We start from the raw sequence: 23,293 nt of genomic DNA, 5'->3' as shown, positions 1-23,293 counted from the left end.
CGGCATCCTATCCCCTGACCCCAAACTTTCTGTAGCTCTTTGTCATCCTTTGCATAAATGCAAAGTTTAAATTGGCAACATTTCTACCTGACCAGTTATAAAATGAAGAGACCCACTCATATGTTAGTCAATTCTACACTCCATGTAGAACAATTCAGTCTGTGGAAGCTCAACCCACCTCATGTTCCAAAAACAGAGCCTTCAGTTGTCCTTTGGACCAAAAATCCATGGCATATGCTAGCAGCTTCATGGAGACCATATTGATTCTGAGAAAATTCCCAACAAACACAACTCTGTCAATATTCTGGAAAAAAAATTAAAGACAAACCATTGAATCATGGCAGAAAAATACCATCAGCAAAGATCCCAATGTTCTGTATGTCATTGTACAGAAGCTTGCACAGTGAACCACTTTGGTATCTCCAAAATGAAGCTGAGCAAATCTCACAGTGCACTCCGGAAGGATAGGAGGGGGAGATTTTAGTTGGACAAAGCAGAAACTGACATCAGGGTTGTTTGCAAGTGTTGGGTCTGACATGTAGTTCAGCTCCATATAATTAATATATATCATCATAACTAAAGTTCAAGTTTAGCTAAATTTTCTTGTGCATTTCTTAATTTCCTAAACTTAAAAGAGGTCCTACAAACGGATAAGAAAAAAAACAACAATGTAATATAGAAATGAGTAAAGAAGCTTATACTTTTATGCTCTGCTTGGTGGGGATATAAATTAAAACCACTTTTATTAAGGGCACTTTGTAATATCTGTCAAAACTATAGTGAACATATCCTTTGACTCAGCATTTTCCCTTCTGGGAGTTTATCTGCCAGAATTTTGACATATATGCAAAACATGTGTGTATACAAATATGTGTGTATTCATAAATAAATACAGTGCAGGCTTTTCAGAGACTAGAAATAAAACAAATATCACTAGAAAAGTGGCCAAACCAATAACTGCATATCAATGTTAGGATGCTATATAGTCATTAAAAATGAAAGTTAAAATATATTGATATGAACAATCTCAAGATAGGTTATGTAAAAAAAGCAAGAGGCAATATTTTCAGAGATCCACACTGAAATACAGATAGACTGATACAATGGTTAGAATTTGCTTTCTGATATTCTAGCAAAAAAAAAAAAAAAAAGAAGGAATTGAGAGGAGTAGAAGGAGGAAAGAAAGAAAAATACATAAAGCATTGTGGCAAAGTCCTGATAACTGCTGAGTCTGAGCTGTTGGACATGTGGAGGTTCTCTGAACTATTCTCATTCCTTTATGCATGTTTACCAATTTTCATAATAAAAAGCTGAGAAATTAGGCAAGATGTAGAATAGTATGTAGAAAGTGAATTAATTGTATGGAATGTGATTATGTCTTAGCAAAGCTGTTATTTTTAAAAAGAAGATTATGTAGAGTTTGCTACCTTTGGAAGTATATATTTATTCAGAAACAAACAAACAAAAACTAAAACAAAGGGCTGCCTCTATCTAGTGAGGTTCCTATTGAGTGATAGGGTAGAAATGGTAACTCACTTCCTTGTATGTTTATTCTGCTGTCTTATAAACACAAAATGCAGAAGTTTATAATCTATTCAAAAACAGAAATATGAAACTTTAATGTGGATGGAAAAGTATTTCACAGCATTCCAATCATCACAACAAAAACGTAAACATGGTGCCCCCATCCATGCAATGGCTGGAGTCAAGGATTCTCAAGTCAGTGAATCTAGAGAGCAACACAAGGACAGAAGACTTCGTTACTGTGCTCACAGGGCAATGGAACAATGCCGGTCACTGGTGTGTCCCCTGGGAACCAGCACTGAATGAACACCCTCTAATGGAGCCTTGGCCCCTAGGTAATGGCCAAGTGCCTTCATTCATTAAACTCCAACAGAAACATCCAGTTACTCAAACCAGTATACAACATGACTACATTTTCATGTAGTGAAAAATAAAATCTGTTTTCCTCCCTAAAGGGATTATGATACGTGTGAAGAGACCTGCTGGCTCACTTCAGCCAGAAGTGCAAGGCAAAGGCCGCTCCATGGCAAGTAGGGGAAAGGGCAGCTATTGCTCTACGTGGCAAGGGACATAACTGTGTATCTGACCTTCCAGAGCCTGTGAGTACAGCGAGCTACACACATATTAGTCGTGGGGCTTGTTTGGCTATTTGGATAAACACCCTTTCTAGGTTAATGCCAAAAAAATAACCTCTCTGTTACAATGAATCTCATGACCAAAGTGGACTTCAAAAGGGCATATCTCTCTCGAATACACTTTTACCTAATTATCAGCCTCCCACTTAATCCCCAAACTGAGGACTTCCAAAAAGTTATGACCTTGACCCATAAGTCAACAAAATATGTTAGGAATGTTGTAAAGAAGGTGTCTCTTTTGTAATCCCAAAGCTCAAAGGCAAGGTTACCACCCACCCATAACAAAGAATGCCTCATATCCTGACATTCCACTATTCAACAGGGAGGGGCCAGGAAGGGTTTCAAAATATCTGTATTACTCTATTTCTTGATCTGGGTTGTGGCTATACAGGTTGTGTGTCTGTGAGAAAGTTCACACTTAGAATTTGAGCCCTCTTCTGTGAGTATGTCATATAATTACATACTTCAAACTCCGTTACTGACTTACTATCAGTAATATTTCTCCTATTACCTGTTCCACACCCCAACTTCTTTTTCTTGTCTTCCTGACAGACCTCGGTGAAAGAGAAAGTTGTTCTACTTTACAAATCTTGTATTTCAGAAAAGGGTTCCATTTTGCAGTGTTTCAAAACAATGTTAGTAAAGCTTTGTCACCAGCTCCACCCCTTATTGTGCCTGGGTCTCTGGCTAGCCTCTGCTGTAGCAAGCTCTCTGTGCTTTGATAGCCCTGTACAATGCTGCTTGAACTCCATGCCACAAGGCAACACTGTAAAGAAGCTGAAAGCAAAGAGAATATCGGACATTGCAAGTGGAAGCATTTTATCTGGAATTATTTGCAAGGATGCCCAAAGCTTTTGCTTACATTTCAGTGAACACAGGGCCATAATGATGGTTAGAGAGGCTGCAACATGGGTTGGAATTTTACCATATTTCCACTGTTTGATGGTTTACCATTTGTCAGCTTGTGTCTGCTTAAAAATATAACACATACTCTTCCCCCTCCCCCAACACACACACCTCCTATTCTCTAAGGTGTAACTATATAATAAAGAACAGATTTCCCAAGGATCTGCAGTTTTTTAAAAATCAACAGTTATCACACTATATAATAAGCAAAAACACATGTCTTTCCCCAGGTTAAGACTTTACCTCATTCAGTGCACACATCCGAGCAATGGAGCCAATGTTGTTGGTGATGGTGACCAAGGTGGCCCGGGCGAGGTCTTCCTTGCTGATGGAATCTCGCTTTTCTTTACTCATCATGTTGCCAAAGCTATGTTGGAAATATTAGTGAGAGCGTTCAAAATCATCCTCAGGCAGGATCTGTGCTTCCACCAAGGCACTGTGGAAGGCTCTATGAATCTCTGTTCAAGCTCAATTTACCTGATTTTGCTATCATGGTTTACAAGCAGACAAGATTACAGTATGAATGGCTGGTTGCCCCTTCTTAATAGGGACAAAGTAGAATGGCTATAATGTAGGGAAATTTTTTAATACCTCTAGATATCTGGACAAGAATGGAACAGAGATAACTGTTGTAGTTTTCTAGAACCTTCTTTCAAAGTTGCCTTATTTTAAGCACAAGCATCAAGGGCTAAACATCTCAGTGTTCATTAAGGACAGGAAATCAAGTGTGAGATCTCATATGATTGATATTTGCACCAGGCTGGTGGGCTGACATTTGAAAAAATAAATGAATGGCCAGGGTGGAGAGGCTGCCTCATGTATAGTCACTACTGCTCCTAGCTACTTAGTCTCTACCTTGATGCTACAGCAGATCCTTGAAGGCCAAATCGTTCATAGTCTCCTCCGTAAATGTCCTTCACCAGCTTATCAACATTGGTGCTGTCGCCTTTAGCTGCCATTTCCAGAGCTTCTTCAAAGGTCTCACAACCAGTCAGCAAGCAACATAGGCCTAGGAATGTTCCACCTCCAAGACTGAAGGAACAATAAGGTTTATTTTTAAATTTTACTTGAAGTTATGCCCATCCGAGTCCCCAACTACATCAAGACTATTAAAATGGGTTAAGAAAAACAGAAGAAAAGCAAAGGGGCACTTTATTTGAAAACAAAAGGGCATTTAAAGAACTAGAGCACAAAAGAAGTCTTGTAGATTGGGTCAGAAAAGAGGGCAGAGGCTAACATTAAACATAAGGGAAAACTTGCCCCTAAATTTGAGAACAAAACTAGAGATAGACTCTCACTGATTTCTGTTGTGAGACCTTCAACCAGCCACTAACCTAAGCTCTTCATTCAGTCTTTCCACCTGTGAAATGGAACCTCTTCTAATTGGGTGGTCTGAAAGCAACAAATAACTGATATTTTAAAACCATATGCAGCTGAGTACAAACATTTTGAAAAAGAAATAGTGTATATATGATTCCCAACTAATTATGGAACTAAACTCTCGAATGACAAAACTGACCTAGAACTCAGCAGGAGCCACCAGCCTGAAGGCTCTCTTTCACCTGACATTGTTTCCCTAGCAAAGAAAGTCTCATTCCAACTTCTTAGATCTATAGATCTATCTGATATTAAAGTTGTTTTCCCTGGTAGACTTTGGATATTTGGTTACTGATATTTTACTTATTACCCAAGGCTAAAAACCAGTCACAAAGGTCACAAAATCATTCCAATGCTTCAATTATGTTTTGAAAGCTTTCAATCATTTGGGGAAACACTCCTCTAAGATAGTCTTTTTAGACAAAATTAGACACTAATTATAGTAGGAGAGGACAAACTCAAATGTGCATTAATATCAAAGTTACCTCCTGGAAAGAAAAGCAGATTCTGGGTAAAGCTACCATCAGGGAACTCCTAGCAGGAAAAGGAGTTCGTTTCTAAATGGTTAAGTCTAAGTTTTACTCTTCACTTATTAGGTGAAAAAATAAACATATGAGAGAGCTGCTCATAGCAATTGGTTCAGAAGCCCCCCCCCCCCCCCGCCCCAAAGCCACTAGCTCTCGGAACCCAATTTATATTTTTGCACTGACTTTTAATTCTAAGGAAAAAAATAAGTTAGCATTAAGGCTATTTATTTATTTATTTATTTATTTTTGGTACTGGGGATCAAATCTAGAGATGTTCTATCTATGAGCTGTATCTCCAACCTTCTTATTTGATTTTTTGAGACAGAGTTTTATTAAGTCGCTGAGGCTGGCCTCAAACTTGAGACCTTCCTTCTTCCCTCAGCCTCCTGAGTTGCTGGGGTTACAGGCAAGTGCCAAAAGGCCTGGTTGAAGGTAAGGTTATTTTTACCTTAAATTTTAAAAAAGAAAATTCAAGATTAATGACATTCACTGTCAATAACTGCTAATAAGAAGGTACAAGATTGAAGGATAGGCACATAGTTCTTTAAATTGCATCTAAAGCAAAACTGTGTAATATTCTTACATTGTGATTCTTAAAAAAAAAAAAATGCAAGTTTGGTGAAATTATGGGTTCTTTTCCATGCAGAATGATGTAGCTAAGCACCACTAGAGCAATAGAAATTTAGGACTTCCTCTAAGAGAGTGTGTCACCATTTGCATTTAATATGGTGTGTCATGCTATATTGTTGGTTTCAGCCTATCTTACAAAGCTAGTGTGAGTATTTTGTCTTTGCATTTTTTTTTTTTTTTTGTGGTGCTGTGAAGTGCACCCAGGGCCTCAGGCATATCAGGCAAGTGATCTACCACTGAGCTACATCCCATCCCTGCTACTGGTTAGGTTCTTGTTTGTTTCCGGTACCAGGGATTGAACCCAGGGATGCTTAACCACTGAGTCACATCCCAAGCCCTTTTTGTTTTTCATTTTGATACAAGACCTCACTAAATTGCTCAGGCTGGCTTTGAACTTGCAATTCTCCTGCCTCAGCCTCCCAAGCCACGGGGATTACAGGTGTGTGCTACCACGTCTGGCCACTGGTGTATTTTAATGAAATATTTTTTGGTTTGTGAGTCATCTGGACTTGTTTTGTTTTCTCCCTATATATTTTTAAAAAGAAGTTCTTTGCTCACATTTCTAGATTCTCAATACCTTTTGTCCTTAAGAATCTTTCTTCAAATATTAGGGATTCATTTTAATTAAGGTATTGAACAACTTCCTCCAAATGTAGGCAACTGAAGACATTGGCTGACTTAGAAAGAAGGTAACTCATCAACGGATGTGTTGGTAAAAGTGAAAGAGGGCAAATACGACTGGAAAATGGCAAGTGACTCCAGATAAAGAGCTTAATGGGGAAAGCATGCATGCATTGGTACAGCTGGTACACTGCAGATAGGAGAGAAGAATGCATAGTCACAGAAGAGCCAAGAGTCTCCTAGCATTTTATTAATATCCTCAACCTGCTAACCATTATTTAATCAAGTGATTTCCTCCCTAACAATCAGATATACCTGTTTGTTCTGGCAGACGCATATTAAAATCATCAGTATATCAGAGACAAAAATATTTTGCTAGGAAAAGCCACCAAATACTATCATTATTCATAACAGTGCAAGATTTTTGAGAGACGTAGAAGAAATCTTCAGTTACTCGTTTCAGTAACCAATTTGTTGATAATTTCAGAACACTGGTCATTAATGAGCATTAGTGTTCATTACCCTTAAAACAGATTTCCAAATGATTAGATAAGATGTACTGCTACTTTTGCCAGTTTTTTAACATTCCTCTTTTAACAGGCTACATATTCTACCAAAATCAACTGTAAAGTACTATTTTTTTTCCATTGACTTTCACACTAAACTTGGAGTTGTGTCACTAGAAAAAAATTGCTACTCAGTCTGAGAAAATTACACATAACCAAATTAATCAAGTTTAAAATAAAAGTGATATCCCGAAATAAATGGCATGGTCTCTGAGAAATGTTTAATGGGAAAATAGAGTAGGATACAATAACAAAAACCTAAAGTTACAGCTTTCAGTTCATAAGAAGAGTATTAAAATTTAAAGCTCAAACCATTTGTTTAGATCAGTGATTCCCAAAAGTATGTTCTACATACTGATATTTACTGCTAACTCAAACAGTTTATGTCTGGGGTTTTTGTGACTTGGACCAAAAGAAACCCTTGGCAGAACAACTCTGATGGAACAAGGATCAGAGACCTCACAAACATAAGGTTCCATTCCCCTCTTCCACTACATGTGGCAGTCCCTAAAAGGGCTCCTGTCCCTGAGCAGGTTTCTGTAGCACACTTCCAAAAACACTGATTGAAGAGAGAGCTTACAGGGAAACTTGAACATCCAGACAGTGTATGTTGATATTTGCAGAACACTCTTCTTTAATGGATATTTACCAATAACTAGAATTTATAGGCACTGTTATATGCATAAGAGAAACCAACCATAATTAGCTCCTTAGCAGCTATTTGGGATGACTCAGAACCCTGGTGTCTACACATTTGACAATGTACCTGACATATAATTCATACACTGTTAAGTGTTCATCAACTAAATTGTAAGCATCTGTAATTGTGGAAAATATTTAGTTTGTTCCTTGGACTAGCCGTATGGATTCAATTACTCTTTATAGGAAGAAGACTATAGTTGCTTAAAAATTATAACTTTATCAGATTACTCTCTAAGGTAAAACCAACTCAGCTGAAATATCCATGTGTTTGATATTCCTGACAGTACTAATGAGGCCATGAGGTAAATTTTGATCTTGTGTGACAGAACAAGCTTCTGTATTCTCTCAATGAAAAAATGTATACCTTGTAGCAGCTGAGTGACAGAGTCACAACTATAGACCCAAGTAGGCTTCTGATGGGGGAAGAGGTTTGCAGGGTTCCTCAAAAGCAGCACTACTGACATTTGCAGCTTGATGATTTTTTGCTGTTGGGCGAGCTGCCCAATGCAGTGTAGAATTTAGCATACCCCTGACCTCGATTCTCCTAGATATCAGTAGCATCCCACCTCCATTGATGACAACTAAAACATGCCTCCAGACATATCTAACACTGTCTGGAAGAAGCTAAAACTTCCGCTTTTCAGTGGGAAGTCACTGATTTATGCAGAGCCATCATAACTCATGAAAGTACACTGGAAAAGCAGAGTCCCTCTCCTAATGGGTAAGTAGTACTGCTAAATTCCGTGCTGGAAAAGTCTGTAAAAACAGTGTAAGCAGCAACAGCTTCCATGGCAGAAATGAAGTGAGAATACTGAGACCCAGAGAATATAGCTTCAATTATCAAAAACAAGGGTTTCAATACAATGCCCTGACACATGTTCTACAAGGCACTAGTTCTGTAAATTGTTCCTTAAAAATGAGTTCTGCTGTCCAATAAGTTGGAAGAATTCTTCTTACAAAATCAGTAAGGAAAACCTTTTTTAACTTTGTTTATGTTGGGGTTTCTCAAAAATATTTGACAGGAGATCATTTCCCATGTTGAATCCTCATGAACATGAAGCTGAGCTCATTTGTCCTTCACAGGGCCTTGGGGTGGGGGTGTCCTAAAAAACAAGGCACCCTTTCCAACTGTGGTTATAGGAGCTATTTTCCTGTCTACTACATTCCAAAATTCCCTGTGAGCTATACTGACTATTCTAGCTTTTAGCCAGAGTATATACCTGAAGTAGGGAGAAAAAATCTTTGTAAACATTGTTTTGTTTGCTGGTTAGAATGGCATATTATTTTAAGCAATTTTCACTGTGCTAGGCACCAATGAATCCAATAGGAGGTTTCGCTGAAGTTTTCTCTGACCATAGCAAGTGCCCTTCTACCTGACTTCTATTGGGCTATTGTCCTTACCATTCCTTTAGCATTCAATACGCATCATCTTGTTGGCAATCTTCTGCTGGGTACAACCCTCTCCCCTCAATCTGACCACAATTTCCAGAAAGATAAAGACTGGATTTTATTAACCTTTATAAAAATCACCCTTTCATTCCCTTAACATGTCACTCAATAAGTCCTTTTTGGTTGGCCAAGGAAGCCAACACATTTCTTTTAAAAACAGATTCAATAAAAATAACTTTTTTATTACACTGTTCATTGAGGAAGAGACCTGGTGTTTAAGCACAGAGAGGTTCTCCTAATGGAAAAAATGTTTACCTGGTCCCTGTAACTCTTTTATAGTTGTCCTTGGAGTACACTGCTAGAATGCTGACACCTGAGCCCATGTTAACCAGCAACATAGGGTATGGGTTATCAAGGCAGTATGGCTTTTTTTGACACAATTCAGGATTTGTGGGGTTTTCAAAATAGTAACATTCTGGCTTGCCGTTGAAGCCGACGGAGTCGACGTAAAGCAGACCCTGAATCAGACAGTCCAGTTCATCCAGTTTATGGAGCTGCAGGTCAGCAATCTGAAAGAGAACAAAACCTTGTAAGATACCATGGACCACCTTGGGAGAAGCCCCAAAAGCTTAGCTGGATTTAAGATTGGGTCATTCACTCTAAAACCAGGGGAACATCCTTGAAACAAGTTGTGAAACTTTGTTGATATTCAATCAGTCCCTTGGAAAAGCAGCTGTGCTAAAGGACAGGCGCATGCCTGGAAAAGCATGTACAGGGGGTGAATGGTGGTCCCTGTCCATGAACCTGTGAATGTGGTTTGGAAAAACACTCTTTGCCGATGTAATTAAAGAGCTTGAAGAAATCATCCTAAATCATCTGGGTGGGCCAGTGACAAGAGTCCTTATAAGGGACACACAGGAAAGATGTGAAAGACACACAGGACAAGGTCATGAAACGATGAAGACAGGGATTTGAGAGCTGCCACCAGACACTGGAAGAAGCAAGGCATGGAATCCCCCCAAGAGCCTCTGAAGGAGGTGCAGCCTCAAGAACTATGAGCAGCCTGTGATACAGTGGCACGCACCTGTAATCCCAGCAACTCAGGAGGCCAAGGCACAAGGATCACAAGTTCAAAGCCAGCCTTGGCAACTTAGCAAGACCCTGTCTCAAAATAAAATAAAAGAGGCAGGGTCCAGCTCAGTGGTAGAGGGTCTCTGGCTTCAATTCCTATTACCACCAAAACAAAACAAAAACAAAAAATCCTATGAGGAAAAAAAATCTAATATTTTAAATCACCAAGTTTGTGGTCATTTGTTAAGAAAGGCTATGGAAAATACGTGCCATCAAGTGAGAACATTCAGAAAGTAATGAGAATCCTCCACTTCCTTGCCTGGGAACTGGTGAAAATCTCTTGAGCTCACGAAGCAGAGTTACCCTTTTCCCAGACCTGGGCTCTGGAGTTAGACAGATCTGACTTTGAATTCTTGCTCTAAAACTGACTTAGCTAAAGGATACAAGGTGAATTATTTGACTTCTCAGTCTCCTTACCTGTAAAATGGGAATAAAAATGTTGCTGTAAAGATTATATGATAATAATATATGTGATGTGTTTACCCAGGGGTTGGCACAGACAAAGGGCTCATCAGCTGGAGTGGCCAGAGTGGCCTTTAATGTTCCTATAAGATAAAAACGCCCACTCTCTTAGGTATGGGGGGCAGGGTGAGGGTTGGGAGGGGGTGTTAAGGACAACAGGCTGACTGTGGACTAGCATTGGAAACTAGTGGCCACTTTGCATCCTCAAAAGTTTAATTCATTATCCTTAAGAGTATACCACTGGCCCAGAGATTTGGGTTGATAATCATTTTCCATGGCCAGAAAAAAATCAAACAAAAATTAGTGATTAACAATTGCCAACATGAAACTCAACGAAATTCTCACAAAAAAAAAAAAAAAACCTGTAAGTAGGTATTTTTAACCTTATTACATAGTTAAGTTTCATGGTGCCTAAGTGACACAACTAGCAAATACCTACCGGTGATTCCCTGTTCTGTTGTCTTCATTGCCATAATGGATATTGTTTCTGGGGTCTGGAAACAACCTATACAAGAACTAGACTTAGATATTTTGCCCAAAAAGACATCACCTTCATTAAAAAGTTAGCAAGAAGAAAACTTTTCACTTGGTGTCACTCATCTGAGGTTCCTATTTAACAAAATTGGCTGAATCTATACCTGCAAAGAATACCAGCAAGGTGGTAGAATTATTCTGTTTTTTTTTTTCTTGCAGTGCTAGAGATTAAACCCAGAACTTCGTGTATGCTAGTCAAATACTCTATCAATGAGCTACACCCCCAGACCCTGAAAGTATCCTTGACACATGGAAATAAAGATTCTAAATGACCACTGGTGATAAAGTAAATATAGCTCATAAATGGTTCCAAACATTTCATTTTTTTATCAATATTCGAATGAGATGCATATAATTACAGATATATTAAGGGGGCATTTCTATACGAATTATCTGGAGCCCTGAAAGAGTATAGTGGGACACAACAGGGTAAATAATATCTCCTCTATTTTCCTGAAGTCCACAGCCTTCCATTGTATTTACAACATTGGTCACAATCTGGCTGTTTTTTAGATTCCTCAGCACTTGGCTCAAAGGCCTGCCCCTAATCATTACTTAATAAACATATATTAAATGGATCAGGGAAAGTTATCACCTCCTGGATCACTCCAAGCTGGAAAGTAGCTATTTCATCAGCCAGTCTGGGGACCATAGGCTAACCTGCTTAAAAATTAATCAGAGGTTCATCAACAATATTGACAGCCAAGCCCAGAACCAACATCATGAACACAGACAGAGTCCATCCAGCTGGACAGTTTGAAACTACATCGGGCAGAAAAAGAAAAAGCTGTCAAGGCAAATAAACTAAGCATATACAATGTCAATCTGAAAGAAAACTTTATTATCTCACCTTTCCCCTCAAAATGATTTTCAAATAAAGTGCTAGTAGCAAACATCTCTTCTATACATTTTACTGAGGGATGGATATTTCTGGAGCCTGAGGTCACACAGCCCTATTTGTCTAATAGGAAACAGAGATATTAGTCACTTTCTTGGAGAACTATAGGAAAAAAGATGGACTCCCAGCTTCAGGTAATGAGTCAAATTGCTACTTTACTTTTCAAATAGGCCATCTGAAATTCAAAACCAGGTGGGAATTAATCAGACTTTGCAGTTTGTTGGTAAACCTGAATTAATTTTGTGGAAGACTTAAAACAGGCACTTAAGATTTCATCTAAGGAGAAACACTCTTTTTAAAAAAAAAATATTTTTTTAGTTATACATGGGCACAATATCCTTATTTTGTTTTTTTTATGTGGTGCTGAGGATCAAATCCAGGGTCTCACATGTGAGAGGCGAGTGCTCTACCGCTGAGCCACAACCCCAGTCCGGAGAAACACTCTTTCTAAGCAAAGTTTTCTTTATATTAGGAATCACAAACTCAAATACCTAAAGGAGGAAGTAAGAAAATAGAAGCTGGGCATGGTGGCACACCTCTGTCATCCCAGTGACTCAGGAAGCTGAGACAGGAGGATCGAAAGTTCAAAGCCAGCCTCAGCAATTTAGCTAGGCCCTAAGAAACTTAGTGAGACCCTGTCTCAAAACATAAAAAGTGCTGGGGATGTGGTTAAGTGCCTCTGGGTTCAATCTCTAGTACAAAAAAAAAAAAAAAAAAGAATGAGCAAAGCCCTGGTCTACATGGAAGTAACTGAGTAATGGGAACTGTGTCAACAAAACGATCTGCATGTATTTACAGTTCACTTCCAGCTCATTGTTGCTATGTGGTAATGGGCCCCAGTGCTGCCAGATGACCCTATTTTGCAAGAACCAGAAATCCAGATTTTATGTGAAACCTTTTAATATTTAAATGTTGGTGGTAAATTTTACAGTTTTGTTTACCTATTGCAGACCAACAAAACACATTGCTTTTATTCCATATCACCAATTTTATATACAGTTGCTATGGCTTGAATGTTGTTTGTTCCCCAGGGATCTATGTGTTGGGAGCATGGTCTCCAGTGTGGTGATGTAGGAGTGGATGGACCCTTTAACAGGTGGGTGCTAAAAAAATAGAGGTGTGGCCTAGTGAGAGGTCTTAGGGTGCTATCCTAAGGAGGGGATACTTAGTCTCCTGGGGTGAGTTCTCATCAGAGCAAGTTGTTATAAAAGACTAAACCTGACCCTTGAGTTTCTCTCCTCTTTCGAAATATGACCCTCTCCTTTACCAGGTGGTGGTCTCCAGAACCTGTGTTTTGCTGTTTGACTTTCAGCCTCCAAAACTGCAGTCTACCTCCTTTCTTTATAAAGTTAGGCTGTCTTAGGTATTTTGTAATGGTAACGAAATACTTACTAATACAAGTGATGCATAGCTTAATGAGGAGCATGCATTCTGAGAAATACCTTGTTAGGTGATTTCATCACGAGCAAACATCATAAACTTATATAAACTAATATAGCTACAACATCCCTAAATGATATAATCTATGGGATCACTTTCATATATGTGGTCTACTATTGAACAAAATGATCTTAAGAGGTCATAACTGTATATATTCCGATGTTTATCTTTATAATAGGACTTAACTGATGACAAATCTGAAATATCAGATCCAGTAAACATGTAGGTAAAGCTTCTACTAATTTGAACATAACCCTGTAACCAAGATTTGCTGATTTATGTTAACAACCAACTCCCTGGGGAAAAAAGCCTTGGTTTGTAGCAATTACTAATTTCTGTGGTGTAATCACCCTCACCATGGCCAATTTCAAGATTCTAACCTGCTGTCACTAAACACAGAGTACAGAAGAGATGTCCACCAGTATATAAGTTTGAGAGGGGCTGGCAGGGGTTTTGTTTCTTTTAAGCCAGCAAGAGCAGGCTCCAGCTCCCCACTGCTTGTAACTCTTAGCTCTTTTAGAGAGTTCTATGAATGCCCAAATTCGTAAGTTAAATTTAAATTACAATCCACAAACTTAAAAACAGCAAACCTGCCCTAAGACTCAAATTCTATGTAAGGAACAAAAGCTAATTGAGAAGTGTATAGATCCCATCTGGAGGACTTTATGAAGGAAGAGACTCTTATTACCTATTATTCAGATAAAATATGTCACTGGGGTCCAGCAGGTTAAGTGACCTTCTTAGGATCCCAAAGCTAACAAGAGGAAGAGATAAGGTACACAACACCTTCAAACTATGATTAGAAACTAACATTGATCTGTCTGGTACCAAAGTCACCCAAGCAAGTATAGTTACAGTAGGTTCTCAAACTTAACGTGCAACAGAATCACTAGTCAGTTTGTTAAAACACAGGTTGCTGGGCCACTCCCCTAGAATTTCTAATTGCATTTCTAGCAACATTCTAGGTGATACCGATGCTATTGGTGTTGGGACCACAATTTGAGAACCAGTTAGATAGGAGGAGGAGTACCATATTTGGCTGAAGAGCCGAGACTGAGTCCTTTACCAACCCAGGTACAGATGTTTAACCAAATTACATACTCTTCCTGATAGCATCTGTCCTAGTTAATGCACAGGGCTGTTTTTGAGAATCAAATGAGATGGTTGTGTGAAGCTGCTTTGGAAAATGTAAAGTACTACATACATGAATTATAATTACTATACACATGAGAAGTAAAATAACTCAGGTCTTCTTATCTCAAGTTGAAATGCTTTTGGAAGCACCATTTCCAACCTGAAGACTTTTCTGAAGACAGCATTCAAGGATTTCCTATATGTTAATATTAGAAAAAAACACTGATGCTAACACAGGCTTGATGAGGATATATTTATAAGAGGAACTACTTAGTGCTTTAACTCCATATGTCAAAACTAACTAAATAGTTAAATACACAAATAAATAAATCTGATTAAAAGAGGTTTCATAACTACTTCCTGAGAAAAGTTTGGATGTATCCAAATATGTTTTATCATTCATCTGTAGTAGAGAACTGAATGACCAAATTGTCCTTCAGAAATGAGTAAAATACAAAGCTGGATGCTACATTACACTTCCCAAGGTGTTTTGGCTGACATTGGCTCCATAAATCACACTGGAAGTGGCAGAAAAGGTTATCTTACTAAACCAAGGACTATCTGTACATAAAGAAAATAGTTGATTCTGAATTAAAAATTACACTTAGATTTCCTTTTCACAAAGAAGACCCAACAGAGACCTGAGAGATAGAGAGAGAGAGATGACTTTCAAACAGCAAGGGAGAAATATAACAAAACCTCAAGGTGACTTTTCTTCCCAATCTCAAGCATGAAAGGGGCATCTATGGGTGGTCAAGCCAGGAGGTAATGGTGAATGTCTACCAAACCTTGTGGTATAACCTCTTGCAATATCACAAATCAGTCCCTGGATTAGTAATTGGAACCAAGTATAAATGTGCTTGAATGGTCTATTTAAGATTCCACATATCCACAATTAGTTTACTTTCTCCTGATGATTTCTGCACCATTACCAACTTTTCCCTCATAGTTTCTGGCATAAGAACGTTTTTTAAAATTGAAAAACATATGCCAGGCGTTGTGACACTTGCTTATAATCCCAGTGACTGGGGAAGCGGAGGCAGAAGGCAGGAGGTAGGAGACAGGAGGATCACGAGTTCAGGCCAGCCTCAGCAACTCACTGAGACCCTGTCTCAAAATAAAAGATAAAAAGGGCTGGAGATGTTCGATCCCCGGTCTGCCCCTCCAACTAAATTTAATGTTTTAAAAATTGAAAAACATGATGAGAGCAATCAGAAAATCCTTTCCTCTATATTAAATTTACATCAACTAATAAAATTGTTAATCTTATTTATTCAAAGGGTAGATCTTATTTTGCTTAAGTCTTTTCCAGCTTCTCATTAATGTTAGCCATGGACTGAACAAAACTCACAATTATCTATTGTAATAAAGAGCTACGTGGGCAGAAGGGATGACTTTTTTCTACAAATACTTTGCTGAGTATGGGTGTGTGTGTGTTACTGTGGATTGAATCCAGAGCCTCATAAATGCAAGACAATCATTATACCACTGACCACATCCACAACCCTTTTTACTTTGAGACAGGGTCTTGCTAAATTGCTGAGGCTGGCCAGGAACAGAATCCTCCTCCCTGGGCCTCCTGAGTAGCTAGGATTGCAGAGGTGCCCCACTGTATCACACTTTTTTTTTTCTTGAGAATAATCTTGTTGAGATTAGGAAGTATGATGGTAGATAAAAATGTTAGAATTGGTAAATAAAATAGTCTTCTCGTTTTTTTAAAAAACAAAACCTATAGAGATAGACAGTGGGAATAAACACAAAATTAACCGAAATATACAATGTTCAGTGCACAGCCATGCAGAATTCCTTACCTGGAGGACAGTTTTTTAAAATAGTGGGATTCCTCATTGGATTATCAAATGTTTTAGACCATTTGAAGTTAGACTGTTTTTCTATTGTGTTCAATTTTGGTAAATCATTACTTTTGAAAACGAATTTTAGCCAGTTAGAAGTTTGCTTTTGACAGTGATTTTAAAATGTTAAAAAAAGAAAGAAACTCTTTTTAAATGTTAAAAAAAAGAGGAAGGTAATAAAGGAAAGAAAAGGAAGAACCAAATGCAGCTTTGTACAGTTTAAAATATCCAACACAGGACTCTTTTTTATACATTTAAATTATATGAAGAATAATTACATTACCTAAGTATTTAAATAAACTTACTATCAACAATAAGGATATAGTAATCATACCTGACAATTGCTAAACCATTAGTCTGCTGAACTAGGATACTACGGATTGAACCCGGCCTCTGTGCATTGTAGATAAACATACTACATCCCCAGTCTTGCTAAACATCTTTTATTTAGCTCTAATTACTCAGGTGAATTTTTAAAATTCCTATCTGCAAAATTTTATTATACACCAAACAATGATTTTGTACAACAGGACTTTACAGGTATGCGTATGCACTGCCTTATTATTTGTCAAATTGTTTAATATATATAGAAGTATATATTGATCCTGTCCAACTTAGCGAGTATGTTTACACTGGGGATGTGGCTCAGAAGTAGAGCACTTGCCTAACATTCAAGAAGGCCTGGCTTCCATTGTTGGCAATGCAAGAAAATAAAAAATTTAAAAATAAGCATCTTCGGTTTTCCATCCTGGAAAGAAGAAGGTGAATGTGACAACTAAGTACCTTAGCACTCATTTCTCTATCTGCTCAAAATGCTGTTCCCTAGATATCTGCCTGGCTTGCTCTATTACTTCTTCATATTTCTGTTATGTCTTGACATAGAGACCTTCCCAGGACTCCATATCCTTCTGCCTTATTTCTCCCTTCATAGCACTTATTACCATTTGATATATTCTATATTCGTTTGTTTAATTATTGACTCCTTACTCCACCAGAATATAAGTTTGAGAGGCGCTGGCAGGGGTTTTATTTTTCTCACAATAGTACTTGGCATGTAGAAGAAGCACGATAAGTTACTTGTTGAATGAGTGAATGCTTAGGAAAGAGGATGGTAAAATCTATTTGTCCTCATAAACTTTGGAAGAATCTGGGCACATCACTTAGTGCACTGTCAAACAGGCTGCGGGAAGACATCTATCTTTCAATTCTGTCTTCATTTGGCCAGGACTGAGTGTGGAAACAGAAGGCAGCCCATGGAATTTTCTTTTAGGTGTATTCCCAGCCTGGTCATGCTATTTAGCAAATACTCCAGATTTGCTCCCTGCTCCAAACTATTCATTTGGCTCCAAAAGCTTCCCTGAAGGAGGATGTGACCTTTCGCAGCTCAGAACCTTGAGAAACACATCTGTTCACAGCCAATATGTATTGAGCAACTTTCTCCCAGGACATACATTACCCTCAAGGAGGGAGGGAAGGCATTGATAGAGGTTGCATAAGTCTACCAGGTTACTTTGGTTCACTTGAGGCTTTCTTGTGGAGAGGGAAGATGGCGTGCCCTTGAGCGACCTAGGAGCTCATAGCACTTCCACCCACTTCTGAATCAGAATGGAGCCAAAGCCCCAGATGTCACCTAGAAGGCACAACTCTACTAGAGCCTCTTAAATGTCCATTAAGCTTTAGTTTCCTCATCCACATAAGTCTCTCTCATCTCCAGGTCACTTAACAAGAATGCTATACTTCCTTCTCTCCAGAGGTCCCTTTTAATTCTGACATTCTAGAAACCCTCCCTCCCCTCTTTACTTTACTGCCTTTTTACAGGTGTTGAAACTGAGACCCACAGGTAGGACACATCTCACCCAAGTTACCCAGCTGATTAAATGCAGAAGCAGGACTAGAATTTGGGTTCAATGCTTTTTCCATCATGGACTCAAATTTAGTTCTCATGTCAATAGACCTTAACCTTTTAAGTTTTCAAACTGTTTAGTCGTTAAGCCCATTTAGAGGGAAAGATTTCATAGGTCATTTAAGTAAGCAGTGGTATTGAACATTACTGCTGGATAAGAAGTAAAGGTGTTACTTTTGAAGATATAAATAAAATTTTCATTTTTAGCCTTATTAAATACTATGAATAATGTCTTCAGGATTCACTAATGACAGACTTTATAGCAAGACTAGATTATATTAGTTCCATGACAAAATATGGTGGTTTGCACTACTGGTTTTGAGAAAATGTATTCTATAACTTCCCTCACTGATTTTTCAATGTGATAAGATTAACTAAGCCTTTCTTTTTGTTCAATCCATTTTGTTTATCTAGTTCCCTTTATTTTCCAATATATCTCCACATCTACTATTGAACTTTTTTCTCACTTTACTCTGTGAGATGAGGCTAAACAATACAGCGACTATTGACTTGATAAGAAGGGGAAATTGGAAATGTGGATGTTAAGGAATTACTAAATAAATAAAAACTCTGGACTCCATGTTTCTTGTCTATAGCTTACTTTTAGCCACATCTGTCAAATTTAAATGACAGGTGCAGAGGAGGTATGTACTGCCTGTTGGGATACGACAGCATCATTCCTATGACGCAGAACTATAATTCTTGAATAATATTCATTAATGAAGGAATTAACCTATAAAAAATATTAATATAGCAACTTTATATATTACATAATGCTTATATAATATAAACAATAATATAATTCTCATAATTATAGAAAAATATAAAGATTTCACTTTTATTTGTGAGCAAAACTCCTGAATAATATTCATATAACAACAACAACAACAACAACAAAAAGACACTTATGTTGGGCTGGGGTTGTAGCTCAGTGGTAGAGTGCTTTCCTAGCACGCATGAGGCCTTGGGTTTGATCCTCAGTACCACATAAAGATAAATAGATAAAATAAAAGTATTGTGTCCATCTACAACTTAAAAAAAAGACATTTATAAAACAAATAGGTAGAAAAATTAATAATTTTCCTAGGACTTATAGAAAGCCTTCCTGTGAGCTTCAGTTTATACATCTATAACACTGGTATTATGATTATGTAGTAAGAGTCTGTGGAAAATGCTGACATATGTATTTCAGAGGGGAATTTCTATCACCTTGTCTTTGGCATTCCCATACAACAGTAATTGTAACAGAAGAGATGATGACTAACATAATTAAGCATTTACTGTCAGGTACATATTATCTCATTTAATCCTTCTTGTAACAACTCTGTGAGGTGAAGGCACAGATTATGAAGTAAATTTGTCCGAGTTCCCAGGTTAGCAGTCTAGTTCTTAGGCACAAAATGTCACGACTGGACAAGCTTAGTTATTTTAACAAGGACAAGCACCACCTACCATTCTGAAGTCCTCTTCAAACTTGAAGGCCCCGCCTCCTGTGGCACAGAGGGTGGTGTGGAGGCTGGAGAAGTTCTTCTCGCTGCCCATCTGAATGAACATGTGCATGGCACAGCTGGGGAAGCGGATGAAGTGCAGGTTCCCTTTGCGCCCACACATGGTCAGGTTTTTCAGTTCCAGGTGGACGTCTCGGATCCCAGTTTTCCCATAAGCAGTATTAGAAGTCAAATACTTCCGGATGCTCTTCAGGTTCTCCACTTCCTCTTGTTCCTCTTCGGCTGTAATATCCTTTGGTTCAAAGTAGACCAACTTAACCAGAGTTCCACCAATATCCATGCCGAACCAGGGGAATGCTAGAAGACAAAGAGAAAGAGTCCTGCTGAATCCTATACTTGAGAAAATTTTCAGTTTTTGAATATTTAATAAGAGAATGCATTTACCATTTGATTTTCTTGACTTTGACTATATGTGCCTAAAAAGGGGCATCAAGAGGAATTCACAATTGCAGAGGTATTCACGACTTCCCACACTCCACTAAGTGAGCAGGCTTTAGAATCAAGTGAGATGAGAAATAGGATTCTGCAGTTCCCTAAGACAGTTTCAGTTGGGCTTCTTGGGGCTTGAGTATCTTGCCAAACTGAATGCTATTTCAATATTTAGTGATTTTTTTTTTTTTTTGCACAGGGCTCTCAAATGTTATTTTATTAGAATTTTAGCCAAAGAAATTGATGTATTCCAATCTCAGAAGAGGAACTGATTTTGCTGGGTGTATCAAGAGAGGGAACATTGGTTTCTAACCCACATGGTGCCTTCATAGAGCACTTTTTAATGATTCATGTTTTGCATCCTGTAAAGACTAACTCCACAATATACAAGAAGAAGGGGGAGAGAAAGCACACTATGAGAGATGATGGGCATCTGTAGGGTGACAGAATTATTTTTTTAAAAAATTTTTTTTAGTTGTAGATGGACACAATACCATTATTTTATCTGGTGCTGAGGACTGAACCCAATGCCTTCCACATGCAAGGTGAGCACTCTACCACTGAGCTACAACCCTAGCTCCGGTGGCCGAATTCAAAGAACAGCTTATGTTACATTTGATTTCTTTCTGCATTAGGCAGGGATGCTTTCTCCATTCCAAATAGTCTGCCCAGAAATTCTTAAGCCAAATGTGTCCGAATCACCTGGGAAAGCTTATAATATTCCATATCTGGTCTCCTCTCCCACAGATGCTAATTTAATTCAGCCGTTGGTCCCAGGCATAAGAATATTTTTAAAATTCCCCAGTCATTCCAGTTGCAGAGTGGGAACTACTAAACCAGAAAAACCTTGGCCACTGACGGCCAGGTTCACATATAACCACATTTCCTGCCGAGATTGAAACAGAAAGGCATGCCTCTAGATGTATGAAAACTTAACCTACTTGAGATGTTTATCTGAGAGTAAATGAATCTTCATCACAACTATGTTTACTGCTGTTAAGAAAAAGGGCTGAGCTGCCTGAATAGGCTGATTTTAGTTAGAGACATTCTGGAAAATTAGTGCTATGCTGTCCAATGATCTGCAGTGAACACAGAGCAAACCCAAATGGGAATCCAAGTGTTGGAGTCTCCCTTTTCATGTCCCTCAACAGAATCCATTAGCTAAACATGAACTGTGATATTGAACCTGAATTTAAAGACTCAGTGAGTCTCAGACTTCTTTCAAAATTTCCTTCATTTCAATCTTAGGGAACATTTATCCATATGAGCCCTTGTCAAATTGTGCACATTACAACTGCCAAATTGTGCATAACACATGGTCAGAAATAGGGCCTATACAAGGTCTTTTTTCTAGGCTTCCCTGTTTCCCAGCTCTCTATTCAAGCAGGTTCGGGAAGAGTGTGTAGGGGAAACCATCCCTGCAAATAAAATCTCCCCTGTGCCTCACTGTTGCTATTTTAGTTGTGATCCAAGCCAGCTGCACCATCCTTGGTGAGCAGTAACTCTACTATTATGGAGAAACAAAATTCCAAGTCCCTAAAAAATTAGGAGCAACAAATTCCACTGACAGGACCAGGTTAACAAAGGTTAACAAATGTCCTAATATCTTTTCAGAAGTTTCTAAAGCAAATCCCACATGGCTCACTGTAGGTCAAGAAACTTGCTTGTCCTAGTAGGAGATAATAGAAAACTGGAAATAGTACATTCCCATTAGTCATTTCAGCTCACAGATGAAGTTTGTTGCTCCATTCTCTAAAATTCATCATCAATGTGACTCAGAATAGGAGCAGTATCATGTTATAAGTCTTGAAATTCAGAACAACTGCATTTCAGGAGTAACAGTGTCTTCCACCTCTTTGGATCTTAATTTGCTTATCTATGAAGGGAATGCATTGCATTAGAATGGCCTCCAGTTTCTTCTCTGCTACAAAATTTCTGTAAATTTTTTAAGAGATGCAAAAGAAAATCACAAGCACTCCCAATCATAAAGGCTACCCAGAGGCTGGACACAGTGGTGCATGCCTATGATCTCAGGAGCTTAGGGAGGCCCTAAGCAACTTGTTGAGATCCTGCCTCAAAAAAATTTTAAAAGGGCTGGGGATATGGTTCAGTGGTTAAACGCTCTTGGATTTAATCCCTGATACTAGAAATTAATTAATTAATCAATCAATTAACTAGAGTCTTTCTCAGCAGGGACAATGGAGACGTTCTATTGAATATTAACAGGTACTTAGGCTATGCACCCAGCACTGCATTATTAGAGCAGGAAAGACACTTGCTACTTGGACAGAATGGGAGAAGGGTTTTCTCCAATTTTTCTAAGATAACCATTTTGGAAAAATTCTGGCAATATTAACTAAAATTAAAAGTGCACATATTTTTGTAATCAAACTAACCCCCTTTCTTAGGCCATATTAAAACAACAACAACAACAACAAAACATTTCAGGAATTAAATGTAAGGATGTTCAAATATTAAGTATAAGAGCTGTCAAATTACCAAAGACAAAACAAACCCGAAACAAAAGGTATGGTCTTTACCAATAAAATGTATGACTTCTAAACTGTGGGATATTAGGCAACTGTTAGAACAATGAGCAAAATCTGTTCCGCTACTGGAAAATATTCCCCCAATTTTCCACTAATGAGAAATGCAAGAGATGCCTGGACGAGGTATATGTTTGTATATGTGTGTGTTTTTTATTTGGTTTGACAAAAAAAAAAAAAAAAAAGGAGGGGAGAGAGAGGAAGGAGGAGGAAAAGGAGGAAAGAAGGATGACTCTTGGATGTTGATTATATGAGTCTCCAGAAAGTCTCTAGAAGGTCCTCAAGTTGGTAATGTGGACAGAGTGAAAGACCCCAGCCTCAAAGCCTTAAGCTTAATGTTAAGAAATATAACGTTTTGCTCTGCAGTCACAAGATGCTTCCTCCTAACCGCAACCCATGCCCCACACCCCCCATGTTGTAACCCATACGTTAATACCCTCATGTCAAAACCGCAAGATGTCCCAGACAGTTAAGAAACCACGAGATGTTCCAGAGGGGCAAACATGAGCAAAAGAGGACAAAAATAGGAACACGTGGGTGGGGTCTCCAAAACCACTCTGCCCCCCTATAACCACTTT

The 23,293-nt window shown here is 38.4% G+C and overlaps 1 protein-coding gene across 3 annotated transcripts in view; it reads right to left on the bottom strand.

Moving 5' to 3' along the window:
• Positions 1-23,293, bottom strand: part of Pank1 (pantothenate kinase 1) — a 68,686-nt gene that overhangs the window by 6,064 nt on the left and 39,329 nt on the right. For 2 of the 3 annotated variants that reach the window (XM_005333743.3, XM_005333744.5), the window contains exons 2-6: positions 19,685-20,037; positions 9,193-9,446; positions 3,921-4,097; positions 3,309-3,432; positions 179-304 (exon numbers count right to left, since the gene is read on the bottom strand). In XM_005333743.3, the coding sequence (XP_005333800.2) occupies positions 179-304; positions 3,309-3,432; positions 3,921-4,097; positions 9,193-9,446; positions 19,685-20,037 (1,034 nt within the window). The remainder of the gene's footprint in view (positions 1-178; positions 305-3,308; positions 3,433-3,920; positions 4,098-9,192; positions 9,447-19,684; positions 20,038-23,293) is intronic. The other variant, XM_040272021.2, reaches the window with a different exon arrangement.

Source organism: Ictidomys tridecemlineatus, chromosome 1 (assembly GCF_052094955.1).
Source record: "Ictidomys tridecemlineatus isolate mIctTri1 chromosome 1, mIctTri1.hap1, whole genome shotgun sequence".
In the NCBI taxonomy this organism is placed as follows: domain Eukaryota; kingdom Metazoa; phylum Chordata; class Mammalia; order Rodentia; family Sciuridae; genus Ictidomys; species Ictidomys tridecemlineatus.
Note: the sequence above shows the minus strand (reverse complement) of the source record. Positions and strands in the feature narration are given on the sequence as shown.